The 17,019-nt window shown below is 53.5% G+C and overlaps 1 protein-coding gene across 14 annotated transcripts in view; it reads right to left on the reverse strand.

Moving 5' to 3' along the window:
- LOC144943679 (neuronal cell adhesion molecule-like) overlaps positions 1 to 17,019 on the reverse strand; it is a 168,836-nt gene that overhangs the window by 28,446 nt on the left and 123,371 nt on the right. For all 14 annotated transcript variants that reach the window (XM_078871386.1, XM_078871387.1, XM_078871390.1 and 11 more), the window contains 7 exons: positions 8,662 to 8,770; positions 6,457 to 6,641; positions 5,757 to 5,891; positions 5,107 to 5,250; positions 3,678 to 3,789; positions 3,202 to 3,368; positions 2,191 to 2,338 (listed from right to left, as the gene is read on the reverse strand). In XM_078871386.1, the coding sequence (XP_078727512.1) occupies positions 2,191 to 2,338; positions 3,202 to 3,368; positions 3,678 to 3,789; positions 5,107 to 5,250; positions 5,757 to 5,891; positions 6,457 to 6,641; positions 8,662 to 8,770 (1,000 nt within the window). The remainder of the gene's footprint in view (positions 1 to 2,190; positions 2,339 to 3,201; positions 3,369 to 3,677; positions 3,790 to 5,106; positions 5,251 to 5,756; positions 5,892 to 6,456; positions 6,642 to 8,661; positions 8,771 to 17,019) is intronic.

Consider the following 17,019-nt stretch of genomic DNA (forward strand, 5'->3'; position numbering starts at 1 on the left):
CTAAACCTGGCCTACATAACAACAGTGTGAAAAGGAGAAAACAACTAAACATGGTAAAACAAGCCTGGCTGTCTATCAATAACCTGTAATAGTTGTCTGTCAAATAAGATTGGCCAAATAAGTGTAGTTAAATCTTTTTTGCATGGTTAATCACATCTTTCCAATGATTACTCAGTTTGTAACCATCACGGTTGAAAATATACAAACACAGACATAATTTTACTTTTATTAATTTTAATGTTTTACCTACGTGACTTTACCGAAAAAACCTAAGAATGTATAACGTGACTTTAGCGAAAGACCCAAATAATATGTGTTCACACTATTCTGTAATGCAGAAGTTTTTGCTACAATTTCCATTTTTTTTTTTGCTCTACTGAAATTCTACTCGGTTGATCCTGCTCGAATTTCTCTTTGGTTACACTTGGATTTGATTTGATGGCATTTTGTCCTTTTGGTGACCGAGGTCACCATTGCAAACGAGCCCGTGCTGGTCTCTTGAGTCCTCATCTGGTTCAAGAAAATCAACTTGAAACCTGAAGACAGCGACACAAATTGTGTGGCGCCGTACCATCGCGCATGCCGTTTAATTATGGATGGGAGCACCCTCTGGGCGAGTGGGAGGCAATCAAACATGCTGTCCTTTTTACCCAGACCCCCCCCCCCCCCCGTCAGCCTGCCCCCACTAGTCCTAACAGCACCTGTAAACACTGCCGCCTATGAATGAACGCATTAATGTTAATGATGGCCACGAGGCTTTCCGCGTAAATTAACCAAGCAACTGTGTGTGTGTATACGTGCACGTGTGTGTTTGTGTGCCTGTGGGGTGCGGCAATGTATTCGTTCAGGCATTGTGCTACGAACTCAGCCGCCCGAGTTCAATTCCTGCTTGTGGCGACAGATATGTCAAGCAGTCCGGAGCCTCCCAAAAGGTCGGCTCAGCGATGAGCACTTCAATGAGTACTTGGTGCCGTGGGTAAATATCAACAGTGGAGAAACAAATATGAACGGGAGTCGTAATGGCCACACCACCGCCTCGTGTGCTGTGCCGGCCTTCACTCACAGCACTTGCCCCAACTGTCTGTTGAGGCTATATGGGAGATGTTTGTCTTTATCTATCTGTGCATTTATATATCGTATGCTTAGTAATGCCAAGTGTTTTTTTATAACCAAAATGGTGAGCGGTGGCCTAGCGGTTAGCGCAATGCGCTACGAACCCTCTGACCTGCCTTCAATTCCCAGCCACGGCAAAAATCGTTCGTGGTTATCTTTACCATTCCTGGCCTTCCTCGATGTTGGCTCAAGCACGCATGAGTAGCTGGTGGGTTGTGTGAACGTCAGCACTGGTGAGGCAAAGGCGGATGGGCGTGGTGCTGGCCACAACACAGCCTCGTGTGCTGTGCCGGCCTCAATAGGTGCTCGCTGACAGCAAATGTCTCAACGACCGATTATATTTATAGGCCACGCCGGGGATCTTCGTTTTTGTCCTTATGTTACAAACCTCATGTCAGAGAGGGTGGACTTGAAGGGTGGTGTTGGGTGGTGTTGGGTGGTGTTAGGCACTGGGCAGAAGGACGAGGTGGAGGTGCAGCGAGACAGCAGGAGATGGCAGGAGTTGATTGGGGGAGTGGCAGGTGGTAGCTTGCGAAGGGTTCAGTGGGAGAGTGTGAGGTGCAATGCACAACAGTGGCACAAAGGGGGAGGCAGTGGTAGAAGTTGGACAGGGAAGGGGAGAGTGTTCGCTTGCGTGAGGTGTAGGAAGCAGTGCAGTTGTGGCGTGGTAGGCAATGGTAGGCAGACACTTGAAGGTGAGAGGTTAGTGGGAGGTACACGCGTTGTGATGATAGATGCCGGAGGGCAGTGGAGAGTGGCAGCATACGATGAGAGGCGGTAGGCGATATCTCAGTGCTGAGTCGGAGTAGGCAATGGTGGGTGGCACGAAGCAGTAGAAGCAGTGGTACTTGGTGAAGGGGCCGGTTGGCTGCAGTACAAGGCGTACAGGGATCAACGGTGGGCGGTAAAGAGTGGAGCGGACAACGGTAGGAGATGCGGGAGGCAGAGGAAGCAGTAGGAAGCAGTAGGACAGCGTGGGGAAGCGGAGGGTTCAGTGGGGTCGATGGGGGGCAGCGATGAAGGGGGTCAGTGTTGTGGGTGGGAGGGGGGGGTAAAGGGGGCGGCACTGGCGAGCACCTGCTCTCGTAGGGCAGCACGGCGCCGTTGCGGCGCCACAACACGGTGACCTCCAGGCTGGGGTCGTGCCGCACGACGCACTCCAAGCGCACGTCGCTGCCCTTGCGAGCGCTCAGCGTTTTCGGGAGGCCCGATATCTGCGTCGCCTCTGCGGGAGGTGGGCAACGGAGACCGTAATCGACGGGACGACGCGGCGTGGTGTCAACAGCGGTGATCCACGGACTGCGCAACGCACGCGGCAGCCCTCGCCGTCAGTTCTGAGCTGGCTTTTTGAGCTTTGAGCATAAAGCAATCGCGGCACGATACACGGTAATACGGTGTGATCCGTTTAAAAAATGTCTTTATCATCACCTACCATTCAGAGACACAAAACTGGCGTCATACGTTAAGTTCAATGCTTCAATCGCAACAATCAGCCTGGCTGCAGCCCACACGATTGTTGGCGTCGCGCGGTCGCCATTGGCCCATCACTCCTCTCCGTAACCCGGCACCTGGGCCGCTCGGGCTCATGCGCCCCGGTGCAGCTGCACCGCCTGCGCACTCAACAGTTACGCCAGCACATTCGTGCCAACGACCCCCAGCGCTGAAGAGCCCCCACCCGTCTTTAGCCATAGACCCCGACAGATGCACTCCGTGGTGCACCGATGTTAATGTTGCTCTGGGTCCTGGGTGTGTGAAAGGCAGATTGTTGAGGCCATTAGAAATAGTGACTGTTTGGGGAATGCCTTCATCCAGCAGTGCATTGTTTGTGATGATAATGATGAGGCTGTTCAGGGCCGATTCCATAATCCCCTCTACAAGCACCAAGCCTTGGCGAAACACCCTAGGGAATGAGGGAGTGTCGAGGCGAATTGTTTATTAATAGCGCTGGCCCAGTTCGCAGCTCGTGATTTCGGCTGGCAGTCGGTAGCGCCGGCTCGAGTGGCATTTCAGTGGCGGTCCGTCGGCGCTTCAGCGCCCATCGGGTTTGGCGACAGGTGTCGTTGCGGCAGCCGGCGGCGACGCGGCTACCTTTGACGGAGAGGCGCGCCTGGACCTGGTTGGAGCGCAGGTCGTTGCTGGCGACGCACGTGTAGGTGCCGGCGTCCGTGCGCCGCACGTCCGAGATGCGCAGCGTGCCGTTCTCGAAGGTGCGGTAGCGTGCGCCCTGCAGCTGGCTACCCTCCACGCCCTTAAACCTGGTGGCGTGCGGCACAAGCAGGGTAGCGGGAGAGGTGAGAGAGAGAGCCGTGACTACCGACAACGCCGAGTCAACCGCCGGCGTTGTCGGTTCGCGTTAACCAGCAGGCCACGAGCATTCACGGCACGTCACGATTCCGGAGTTGGGGGGGGGGGCGGGAGATCTTGAAGTCGAAGCGGTGCGACGAGGGTCACGGCGAGTGAGCGGGAGAAACGGCGTGCGCCGGGCCCGCTCGGCTGCTGCATTGCTAACCGATGCTTAATTGAGAGAGAGGGAGGGAGAGAGGGAGCCAGGGCGCCTATCTCACCACAGGATGTTGGGGCGTGGCGACGCAAACACCTTGCACTCGATGTACACGACCTGCTTTTCTCTCGTCATGTACAGCCTGTCCGGCTCCGTCAGCATCCGTGGGGGCACGGCTGTGGGAGGGGTGGGGGGGGGACAGGGAGCGGGAAGGGGTCGTTCGTTAGGAGTTCATTGAACCGCAGAGACGCTAACGAGGGCGCGGTTCCAGGTGCGGTCTTTCCAGTTATCAACTTAATTAGCGATGGGAGGGAAACCGTCAAGTCGTGTCCCCGTAAAGGTCAGGGGTTGTGACCGCGATTAGCAGGAAGGGGTTTAGAAAAAAAATTGCAACTTCAGATCGGTCTTCTTCAGTCTGCCGGGCCCATCGAGATTAGTTTCCGAACGAGGAGACGGCGGCTTGGTGGCGCGTCGTCATCACGGGGACGGGCGCAGCCCTGGTACTCGTCGTGGATAATTAGGCAGTGTCGCCCCGGCCGTGGGGTCAACGTCGGGGTCACGTGGGGTGGGGTAGGGGGCGGGACGGAGGAAGGGGGAGGGGGAAGAGCCGGATGATTGAAGAGGAGTAGATAGAGAGAGAGAGACAAGTGAGGGGGAGGGAGAGGAAGGTGGAGATAGGTCAAGAGTTGATGAAAAAAAAAATTCAGGAAGAGAGAGAGACATTTCAGGAGAAGAGAGAGAGAGAGAGATTGGGGAATGAGGGGAGCGAATTGCAATGGAAGCAGTGGAGGAAGAACAGACAAATTATAAGAGGAAACACTGAGGAGGAGCAGAGGGAAGGATGGATGAAGAGAAGCCAGAAGAGAGGAAGCAGAATGAGGAGGTGGAGGAAGAGGAGAGTTTGAAGGCGGAACAAAATACGAGGGGAGGGAAGAGCAAGAAAGATGAGAAGAGGGAGTTGAAGGAGAGGATGAGGGGACAGTGAGGAAGAGGGCAAGTGGAGTGGAGGAGCAAGATGGCAGAGGAGGCAGCAGAGAAGGAGGATACAGAAGAGGACACTTATGAGTTTAGCGAGAGGGAAGATGATGATGATGAGGGTAAAGACAAAGGTGGCGAGGAGCGAGGATTGTGGGAGGAACTGTCCCAGTCTATAAACTTTCATTATATTACCTGGTAAGGCCCTCTGAGCTACGTAGCTCTTTTCCAGAAGCAACCTGGCGACGAATGATCGCTCAACGAAGTGGCTTATTAGGTGGAAATTTATCTAAATGTATGGCGATTCTAAATGCGGAGGCAAAAACAGGACCGGGAGAAAAATTCCGTGCAACCAACGGGGAGAGAGACGCGCAAACTCCAAATATACAGCAGCAGCAGGCGTCAGGGTCGGGATCGAACCCACGACCTCCTGCATACCAGGCGAGGCAGTTAACATCTCCAAGCCACTGTGGCCCCCCTGGGTGCAGCCACCCCCGCACCCACGGCGCGGCGCTCACCTAGCACGCTGACGTAGGCGTTGGTGAGGATGGTGCCGTGCCGGTTGGAGGCCTCGCACTGGTAGACGGCGCTGCCGCCCACGTTCAGCTCGTTCAGCATCACCGTGTCGCCGTCCACGCGGCGCCCCGGGTCCGCGGGGGACTCTGCTCCACCACACGCGGCACGACGCGGCACGATGCGGCACGACGCGGCACGATTCGGGACGGTGACTTGCCGCAAATTGTCCAGATTTGGTGCGACGTGGCACAGTCTGGTATGGCTTGGCATGATTTGGAACGAGTTGACACGATTTTGTATGATTTGACACCATATGGTATTAATGGGTACAATTGGGTATGATTTGGCACGATTTGGTATAATTTGGCATTATTTGGTACGATCAATTAAGCACAATTTGAGTGAGTAAGTTTGCCAATAGCTGGGTGAGTGTATGCATGATTGGATGAGCGATTGGGTGAGTAAGCATGCGATTGGTTGGCTGAGTGTGCGATTGGCTGTGTGTGTGTATGCGATCGGCTGAGTGAGTGTGCACGTGAGCGGACGAGCGTGCGGATGTGTGAGCAAGTCAGCGGGTGAGTAAGCGTATAGGTGGGTGACTGTCCGAGCGAGCGAGGCTGGCTCTCCCCCTCTTTGTGTGCCCTCGTCTAACCGTCAATGGGAGCGCCGTTGATGAGCCAGCGGATGAGCGGTTTCGGGGTTCCGTGCGCGCGGCACACGAGCTGCGCGTTGTCCCGTGGGGAGTAGACGCGGCTCTCCGGGACTGGAGGGATCCAGTACGGCTTCGCTGCAGAGGCCGGGAACGCACGGAGAGGATCAGACGGGAGAAATTTCCTCACACGTGGAAACAAACAAGACTAAGGACAACGGCTCCCTCGTGTAGCCTTCAACGGACTGTTGGGGCGAGTGCTGTTTGCCTCGCAGCTATGTAGGCTGGTGTGGCGGTGTTCACACACCACACCAGTATTCATTTAGGGCTGAGTCAGCCTAGGGGGAGGCCCAAGACTGGTTCAAATATTCATCACCGATGTTGGCGGGGAACGCGAATTCAAGTCGGGTCGCCGGGATCGTAGCGCACTGCACGAACCGCTGCAACACCGCTCTCCGTAAGTCCATACAAAAAGATCCCCCGCATAGCCTTAACAGACTGTTGGGGCCAGTGCTGTTAGCGAGCACCTTTAAAGGCCGGTTCAGATAATCGTCACTGGCCGTGAGCAGGAATTGAACCAGGGTTGCCGGGTTCATAGCGCAGCGCGCTAACCGCTACACTACCGCTCCCCACATGCACCAACAGAGGCACACGCACGCGGGCACACACCGCGCCCGCAGGCAGGCGGCTAGCCGGCACACACCTTCCACGGTGACCGTGACGGTGTGCAGCGCTTTGCCCTCGCTGTTCGTGGCGCGGCACTGGTAGCTACCGCTGTCGGCCTCCGACGCGTCGTGGATCGACAGCGTCTTGTTGAAGTTGTCGAAGGTGACGCGATCCCGCGTTATCTCCCCGCCCAGCTTGCTCCACTGGAGCTCCGGCGTGGGGCTGCACACACAGGGAACACACACACACACGTACGTATGTTCAACTTCTTTCCCACCATACGCAGCCAACTGTGCCAATCAGAGGTGCGGAGTAAGGACACCAGACTAAACACAAAAAGCAGTTCTCAGGAAATGATTTTTCAATCTGGATTTAAAGTGCTCAGCTCCAGCGGCTTCCGAACATTGGGAGGAAGAGCGTTCCAGACGGCCACAGAAGTGCATATGGAAGTGTGCGATGCTGTGACCGTCTTCTCTTCGAAGGGCAGCCAAAAATCCGCTGCGTGGAGACACGTGGGCAGATTCGGGGAGCAGCGAACGAGTACGCGGACGCACGCGGGGACACTCGAGGACACACGCAGAGACACGTGGACACAACATGGGGACATGTGGAGAGAACAATCGAAGACACGGGGGGGGGGGGGGGGGGTGGGGAACGACGACACAGGAAGACGCGTGGAAATGTGGGGACACAGAGGGATGCACGGAGGGACACACACAGGGATGCGAGAGAACAAGTTGGAAGTTAATACGTTTCTGGATTTGAACGAGGTGATTTGGAAGAACTCGGGGTAAAGTGAGAGTGGGAGGGAATTCCAATGCGGAGCAGTGCGAGGGACGAAGCAGGAAGAGAAGACTGCCACCTGCAATGCGGTGGTGGCCGAACAGTGCAGTTGATGAGGTGTCTGGTATCGACTGGATCCTTAACAGGAGGAATCAACGTGCAACGTATTTGGACCTGCAATATGGTGGTGGTGGTCTCACCCAGTGTGGATGAGGCACAATTCATGAGAACAGTGACAGTGGTGGTGGTGGTGGGAGTGCGTGAGTTGGTGACACTGCGTATTTGACTCCGTTGGCAGTTGGAGGCAGTCGCCCTCCAACAACAACGGAGGGCAGAGAAGCGACAGCTCACAACAACGAGCGAAGTGTGGGCGGCTCAAATGAAGCAAGTTGGCACAGTGGGGGGTACAGCTAGTACATCTACCAATCATCTCAGTCAGCCAACCCATGGCACCTGGGTCTGTCCCGTGACCTCCTGTCAGCGAGCCTTCAGCACTTCACGTGGCCTCAAAGTGCACCTGGCCTGGCACAGGTGCTGTGGTGACGTCACTGTCACTTAGTGGTGAATGACGGGTGTTTGTCCTGGTATTATGCTCTGTAGTGGGGAGCGGTAGTGTGGCGGTTAGCGCGCTGCGTTACGAACCCGGTGACCCGAGTTCGATTCCCGCTCACGGCCAGCATCAGTAACAATTATTCGAATCGGTTCTGGGCCTCCCCTAGGTCTACTCAGCCTCAAATGAGTACCTGGTGCGGTGTTTAATCGTCGCTACGAGGGAGACAAAGGTGGCTGGCGTTGTAGCAGCCCACACCCACCCCCTCGTGGGCCGTGCCGGCCTTCAAAGGTGCTATTAGCTAACCGCACTTGCCCCAACAGTCCGTGATGCCTATACGGGGTTCTTCGTCTTTGATTATACTCCCCGCGCACTTTACATTGAGATTCAGCGGGAGTAGTGGGTTGGGGGGGGGGGGTGGTGTTATTGTCAACCTTAAAGGCTGCATGGGTGGTCGTGGGGCACAAAAAGAAAACCAACATTAAATATAAAAGTCGACTTTGTGTTCTCATCTATTCGGCTGACGGGAAACCAAATTCCGTTTCATTGCCCCGGCGGCAGGCACGCTGGGCTCTACCGGAGCGTTCTGCAACGCTGCCAAAGGATTGAGGACGTGGGGAGGACGATCAAGGCCGGACTTGAGGTTTTGGTTTCTACTTGCCGCTGACTTCTTCAGTGTCGACACGCTTGCGTACGCATTGGTTATTGAAGAGAGCTGGGGATAAGAGATGAGGACAAAGCAGTGGCGGGCGACGACGGAGCTGAGCGATTTCCGTCGCGCAACTGATCGCTCGCGTGTGGACCCGGTCGTGTGGTCGATAAAGTCCCCCTATCCCCCCACGTGTCATCCCCATGACGATCATGCGCATCACCCATTGCTCCTCCCGTGCGCGTGTGATGTGTACGTACAGGCCCTGTGCGATGCACTCCAGCAGCAGCGTGTCCCCGCGCAGCACCAGCTTGCTGCTCGTCGTGCCCGCAGGCTCCAGGAACGACGGGCGGCTCTTCGACGGACGTTCTGTGCGCGTGCCCATACATGTGCGTGTGTGTGTGTGCGCGCGTGCGTGCGATAACGTGGGCGGGTGGAACAACACGGACACAATTAATTTGCTCACGGTCCATGAACGGAGCGAGGCAGTTAGTAGCTAGCGATGTAAATGACGCTACAGGCAAGCGCTTGTCCTGAGGAAAGCTGCTCGGATAAGAGCTGACACCGTTTCCTCTCAGTGAGCAAGGTTACTCGAGGGCTTGGGATGAGGCCTCGTTGGGAGAGAGCTGCAAAGTCCAGCAGCGTGAGGAGAAACGCAGGAATGGAAGCGCCGAGTCCTGCATTGTGGGGGTTGACGAGAGGTCGGTGAGCGCTTGACGTGGTGGGTGGTGGGGGGGGTGTCAAGGGGTGAATGGCAACAAAGGGCAGCAGGGTGGCACTCGTGCCTCACGGCAAGGAGGGCTCGGGTTCGATTCCCAACTCGGGTCTCGTTTTGTTTTGCACGGGTTTCCTCCGGGTTCTCCGGTTTCCTCCCATGGCAAAAAAAGAAAAACCCACCGCACAATGTAACTGACGTTGGGCAAACATCCGAATGGTGAAAAACTGCCTGCAAATTACTCAATTTGGATTACACACATATCAACATCGCGCCTCTACTGTGAAATCTTGGCAGGGCTCTCCTGCAAAGCAGTCTTGAGAGACTGAGTGAGGCTCAGCTGGGTTAACGAGCACAAGGATGATAATGAAAGGAATGACTGTGGATGTGACCGGGATGAATCTGTGAGCACAGAGAAGCATTGAGCAAATTTTTCAACGATTAATTGCGTTAAGCAGAGCGACACGGGAACGAAGGGATATACACACCAGGTATGAAAAGAGTACTTCAATTGAAATCAAACAAAAACAATTAACACGTGGAGGTCGCTGTGTGGTTCGGTGTATGCTGAGCCAGCACCACTGAGATACCTGGGTGTGACTCCAGGATTTCGAGGTGTCCGCGATTAAACCTGGGTTCGTCAAGTGCAGTAAATCGACGGTCTCAGCATGGTCCCCCCCCCCAATGACTGCATCAAGAAGCCACAGTATTAAATGTGGTCGTTACTTACGTCGGCTAAATATCGGTTCAGAGAATTAACTATTAGTGGTGTGATGGTCTTTTCAAGGAGCATACACGGTGTGTGCCGAGCGTGGATGGAGAGGCCCACACGAGAGTGATTTCAGAAGCAGTTCGGAGGTGTCATCTTCCGGGGCGTTGTTTTTTTGACACAGGGTGGTGCAATGCTCACTGCTGGAATCTGAACGCAAAAGTTGTCAGCGTCGCGAAATGTCACCGGTTAGCACAACTGGAATATAACGAGGGTACAAAGTTAACATTTCCAAAATATCAATCTGCGCGTCAGCCTGCCGCGACGGCAAACAACGCTCGCGCCGGCGCAACGTTTCCATTCAAGCGCCGCCGCGCATTAATTAGGCCTCTTGCAATTTACATTTTCATTCGTTGTCCTTAAGTGCATCTGTGCGCCTTTATAATGACTCCGTCCTAATGAAACGCGCCACCACGTTACGCCGACGAGCGAGCGGATATTTTTTTCCTCTTCTCCGTTTAATTAAAATCCGTTCGTGTGTGCGCGTGCAAGGCGCGCGACAAATACGAGACGGGGCAAAGGCTTCAGGATAATCGCGCGGCGTGCCTCAGATCCCTCCGCGGCTCTCCGCGAGCGAGCGTGCGGCCGAGCGGGCGAGGGAGAGAGAGACGAGAGAGCCAAGCGAGCGCGAGCGCACGCCATTTGCCGAGGGTTTACAGCTGTCCCCCGAGTGCACGCGCGCTACGACAGTGACAGCTCGTGACCGTAAATCCAGCCGCATCTGGGAATCGCTCAAATATCGGCGGCGGGCCCGCGTCGCTTTTATTACGCTCGAACGTGACATTTTGCCGAGATGAAGGCGAGCCACGGGTTGATTGTGCCCCGGAATGTTAATGGTGTTCCCGCAAAGAAGGCACGTCAACCTGCCGCTGCCACTCTACACACAAGCCATTTAAAAAACAGAAAAGCCACTGTGATATTTGTCGGCGGAACAAGACGCGGCGGGGCGTCGCCGCGTCTGTGTTGAGTTTCTGCCCGCCGATCCGCGCGCGCGTCCAGTCCGGCACGCTGACAGAAGCTGTCCCCACTCCTCTCGTTTGCGGGTGACTTGGAAGACCCCCTGGAAATTCTCCAGCCCGTGGACAACATTTTCTCTGTGTCACCAAGCGAGAGTCCATGGAATGAAACATTCCTGCCGTGAAAAATACTTGAAAACTCACACGTATTTATATGAAGGCAAAGATCCCAAATATAGCCTTAGCATACCGTTGGGGCAAGTGCTGTTCGCGAGCACCTACAAAGGCTGGCATGGCGCACGAGGAGGTGGGTGGCCAGCACCTCTCCCGGCCGCCTTTGTCTCTCCAGTGGCGATGTTTACACACCGCACCAGGTTACTCATTTAAGGTTGAGCCGAGCTAGAGGAGGCCCAGGAGTGGTTTAGTTAATCGTCACCCTTGTTGGCTGTGAGTGGGAATTTAACTTGGGTTGCCGGGTTCGTAGTGCAGCATGCTAGCCACTGCACTAGATCCTCTCTGAAGACTTACAGCCAAGAGGGAGAGTGCAAGTTACAGCCACCTATTGTCGCCAGTATGGGGCTGGTGTGGCAAAACCATGCCTAGCCACCTTTGTCTCCCCAGTGCGTTTGAAACACCTCACCCCGTACTTGTGAAAGGCCGATTTGACTTGGGGGGAAGGGGGGGAGTTGGGGCGGGAGATGGCTCAGGGTAGGTTCAGACAACTTTTGCCATTGATATTATCTATAGTCAGGAATCGAACACAAGGATGCTGAGATCGTAGTGCAGCGCGCAGAACGCTGCACCACTGGTTCCTGCACGCACAACTCACATGCACGTACAGCACACACGGCTCCAAAAGCCGAGCTGCAGAGTCTCGTAAGCGAGCGACACATTTTCGGGGCAATGTTCACCACTTTTTCGCGCATCAACAAAAGCACGCTCGACGACAACGACAAAAACAGCAACAGATTCTAGATTTGAAGCTTTCGTGACTGCAAGGAATCATCTTCTTAGGTTTTTTCGGTAAAGTCACGTAGGTAAAACATCAAAATGAATGAAAATAAAATAAAATAAAAAATCACTGTGATTTTTGATTTTATTTTTTTTTTCATTCATTTTGATGTTTTACCTACGTGACTTTACCGAAAAAACCTAAGAACAGCAACAGAGCTGTCGCTCGGAACGTCGAGGACGACGAGGCGGAGCCGTCGCACGTTCCTACGACGACGACGTCATCCCGGGAGAACTCTATGGTAGACAGCCCTGTGCGTACGTATATACAGACACGCCGTGTACAAAAATGCGTGTGCATGTGTGTGTGTGTGTGACGTGCGATGTAACGTGCCTTCATACGTAAGTGCGGCGCAGCATGGAGAGATGTTAGTGGCGGCGTGATTCGTTTCCGCTCGGTGATTCGATGATTTGTCATCTAAGAGTCGCGGTCAGATTCAATAGTCAATGTTTTATCGTTATTCTCTCTGTCAATTTCTCCCCTTTGTGATCCCGCTTGTGCTTTCGGTCTTCTTTTCTTGTGACAAAGATACCATACGGAACTCCCGCAGAGCGGGGTAATCCTTCGTGTTGGACAACGGTCCACTGAAGCGGATATCACAGGGCTACTGCTAGCAATCCCTTCAAAAGATTCCATTAAATATTTTTGTTCATTACATTGTCGAAGATGTTAGCACCTTTAGTGGCTGCAGGGGGGCCACGTGAATTAATTGCGATGTTTCTATCACTTAATTTTTGCAATTGTGCTATAAGTCTAAAAATAATTTGCCAGAGCTGACTTGGGCGACAGGGAATTGATCATTCAACACCAATTTCTGTTTGTGAAAAATGTCAAATTCCTCAATTGACGGTGCATTAGTTTATGCTCTAAATTATATTCTCTTCATGCCTGTACTTTGTTTAATTTGTTGTTGCTCTTGTCACTTTGGTGATCCCCGAGTAATTCTGACAAAACGGGGCTCATTCCGCTCTCTTCAGTCGTCACCCGGTTAAACTTTTCGCGATTCTTGGGCGCGTGATTCGACGCCTGCTTCGCGAGCGCGCAGATCGACATCGGTGGGCGGAATCGAAGCATCGTCGACAAACCACCGCCAAGAACATCCCCGCACGGGGTCGTCTCTATGTTGCTGTGACGAGTCGCACCACTGTACCCGTACCCGCGCTGCATGCGGTCATGCCGTCACACAGACGGATGAGCTGCTGGTCCTCGTGCACGCAGACAGCAGCGGCGGCAGGATTACGAATGCACAGCACTTGATTAGCGTCTTCCGGATTAAAATATTAGCGGCCCTCAATGTGAATTGAAACAGAAGGTCCTTCTGTTTCGCTCAAACACGAATTTTCAGCAGAGCGTCGTGTGAACGGCATCTCAAAATTGTGTGGAATCGCCAACGCTGTGGAATCGTGAGGTTTTTTTTGTCCTCGAACGAAAACCACGGACAAGGGGGGAGGGCAAACCAAGAACCGATGCCATCAATTTCCAAACTCTCTGGTCCTCTATTGGGATGATTGGCCACCTCCATTAATGAGCGTTCATACATGTGGCAGCAAGCCAGGGTACCCGGAGAAAGCCCGGATTGAAATTAAATGCACTGGCTCATTAAATACAATTCAGTGTGGGTTGCGTGTTAGGCGAGAAAGTGGTGGGTGGGAAGGTGGTGAGCGGGAAGGTGGCGGTGTGCGCGCTTGGTCGAGATGAGCGCCACACCACGCACCGCACCGGCTGCACGGGGGAAGGAAATAACCAATTGAGGTGCCAGCAGCACCCCCAGAGGTCAAGTAATGTTCCGCCTGATCAAGTTCACGGACGAGCGGCACAAGGGAGGATGGGGGATGCACGACAGGCAATCGCCCAAGGAAGAGGAGGCCGGACCGGTTGTCAGAAACGCCAGTGACGGCCACGCTCGTGCCGCCTCCCGTCGTTTCGCACACTTGGGAAAGGGCGGACGGGTGTCTTGTACAGCCACGAGAGCGTGAGCCGCGTGCGCCGACCGACAGGACAATCGAGAAAAGGGCCTCATCGCCGCCGAGAGGATGGGGACGCTCAACGGAGGAGGCTACAAGCGCCGTGGTTGTGCCGTATTTCACTCAGGCGCGTGTTTTCATATCATTCGGCTGAATGTCTGACGTTTTTCCTCCAAGTGCTACTTCAGCTTCTTCAGGAACCGATTTCAGCGCCGGGAGCCTTTTCAGTGACCGAATTACTGAAGAGGCTTCCGGGACATGTGGAGCGATAAAGTCGGATACCGTGCCAAACAACGCAACACGTCGGAGAGCTGGAGAAGAGGCTGCTGCAGGAACGCAAGCGATGGCACGAAGACGGAAAGACGCGTCGCCTGCCACCGTACGCGACGGCTTTGCCAGGCCGTGCCTCAACGCCCCGCCCCGCCGGTGCTCTTCGCGGCGTCATGGTTTACACCGGAGCCGGAGGTGGCCGTCGTCACGGTCAAATCGGCAACGACACCACCGCCGCGGGCAGCAGTCGGCCCTCAAGATGTTGGCGACGGTGTCGACGCAGCCGCGGACTTATCTGGGCGAGTAAAATGAACGTTTAATTGGAATTAATTGAATGAACGATGGCCCCGATGGTGTCAACGAATCTAATTACCGAATGTTAGGACGCGGAACGTTAAACAATTAAGTTTGGGTTAGGGTGAAGATGAGATTTTTTTTATAGAGGGGCGGGTTTCAATCAATATTTGAATTACGGAAATATCAATGCCACGGGACGTGTGTGTGTGTGTGTGTGAGAGAGAGAGAGAGCAAGCAGACGCTCGCTGCGCGTATCAGGCCTCCATTGTGATGTGGCCGCAGCAATTATGCAAATCGTACGTTGGTGCCGCTCTCGTGCCTTTAACGGGCCCTCCGCTGTAATCAAATTAACGGCGTCAACAAAGGCGCCGCCGGAGGCTTCGCGGTGACGCATTGCGAGGCCTCGGAGGAGGTGTGAAGGAGGCTGATTTCTGTCTCGCGGCTCAGGAATTACGAGTCCTTGTTTGCCCGGGCAGTTTTTTCTGGTTAAACCGAACAAAAAAAAAACCGCTGAATTTTTCTGCAAGATGTGATTATGGGCCGACCCACCGTCCTCGCGGTGACTTTGACTCTGAGGCAGAATATTAAACAAGCTGCGCGTTGCTATGGCTGTACCCCACGCACTCCAGCGTGTCGCAAACGCCCGGCGCATTTTATTCCGCAAAATGATGCATCAGCCACCTTCGTTGCAACACCTTGTTAAGATGCACAGTAAAAAAGAAAGTATTTACGCAGGAAAGTCTCAAGACTCTCTTTAATGAGGATCCTACACTAGGATATTTGGCCAATGCCATCGATGACTGTTGAGCCGATAAATCCACCATGCATACTTGTGGGGGGTGACACTCAAAACTCCACACAGATGGATTCGAGAAGCCGTTGCTGTCCTGCCATCTCTTGGATACCTCGCAAGCCTCATGCTTACGACACCAGGAAATCCCTGGCAGCTAGTCATGCCACGTAATAAGCCAGGCTGAAACCAGCTTGGCTTCCATGTTGGATGTACTGGCGATGTGACTGGGTTTTAAATGTTGTCATAAATAAACGAATACGTTCTGCAGACGTGGAAAAAAATTATACTAAATGGTGTAAATATCATTTGAGCAATTTTGACCGGCTGAGCGTGGCTGATGAGGCAACGTGAAGTGTCTGCTTAAGGAGCATTAAACTTCCAGTGTCGTTAATTGAGCTGTTGACACCATTACTTAGAACACGAAATGTCAATTTGTCTTTGCCATAATTTATTAAGGCAATAAGTGATTTAATAAAAAAAGAAGAAATGTAAACGCCGACGCGAGTTATTAAATTAAATTTTTGTCGCGTTACAGCCACTGGCTGCATTTAGCGACGCCGTTAAACACGACCATTAATTCCGGCCGAGGCAATGGCGCCGACTGCCCACGGGTTTCCAGAGATGATGTATTTCCCTCCGACGGAGGGGTTGCGTTGTCGCGTCGTTTCCAGCATGGCGCGGCGCCGTCGCACTTAACGCAGAGGGAAGTGAGTAATGACCGAGCCGCACGAGGATCGGCTGCACCGCACGTTTCATGTTCGACGCGCGCACGTGTGAGCGCGCGCGCGCGCGTTATGAACACGCACTCACCGGAGTCTCATATCAAAGGCATTTGCGGGAAATGTGCGCGCGTGTCTGAGGCTGCCGAACGCTGCACAAGAGTGAAATAAAATTCGGACCCTCCGGTGCGCTGTTGTTGGAACTGCTGCCGCGTTCACACCAGAGCCATTCCCTGCCGTCAGATTTTATTTTATATCTTAACTCACCAACCTAATTCTGTACACGGGTGACGAGGTGTCAAGAAAGGAAAGTGGTCCCGGACAGTTGCTCGCAGTGATGATGGCCGGTGGCCCGAGGATAACGACCGACTGGCATCCAAAGCACGGAGCACGTCCGAGGGACGCCCACCCACGGAGATGGAGCGACGAGATCAACTCGTGTGCCACTGCTGGCCAGGATCGTTGTATCGCGTGATAATGAAGGATGGGGATGGCCTTTAGAGGCCGTCATTCAGCAGTGGAGTGATCACGATTGACGATGATGATGACTTTCAAAGAAAATATATATTTTGATTTATAGCTTTCGTGACTGCAGGGATTCATATTCTTGGTTCTTTCAGTAAATTCAAGTAGAAGGGAAACAACATTTAAAACAAATCTTTTATATTTTTATTATTTTATTGTTTCCCTTCTACGTGACTTTACCGAAAGAACCAAGAATATTAAATATATATTGTCAAGGCCCAGTGTGCTATTATTGCCACAACTTATCCTTTTGTGGTGACAAACGGCCTTCGTCTAGCAGTGGATGGCTCGTGGCTGATGTTGGATGCTGATGGTAGAATTTGGCTCCATGTGCTTTGAATGGAAACGTTGAAAGATTTACCAATTTAAATTTCAAACCAACCGCACATTATAACCGCCGCTCGCCGCTCTCAATCGCGGAAGCGCACGCGGCTCTCCCATCCTCTTAACAAGCCACGAGTTCCTAATCGCACTCGGACGCAGTCAGCCAGACACCCGTGCGCATTTCATTAGGTGGAATGCCACGTGCATCACACGAGGAAATGAAATGCCTTTGATATTTATCCGGCACAGATGGCACTGCTCATCGCTCCTGCTC

The sequence above is a fragment of the Lampetra fluviatilis genome, chromosome 32 (assembly GCF_964198595.1).
Source record: "Lampetra fluviatilis chromosome 32, kcLamFluv1.1, whole genome shotgun sequence".
Lineage (NCBI taxonomy): Eukaryota > Metazoa > Chordata > Hyperoartia > Petromyzontiformes > Petromyzontidae > Lampetra > Lampetra fluviatilis.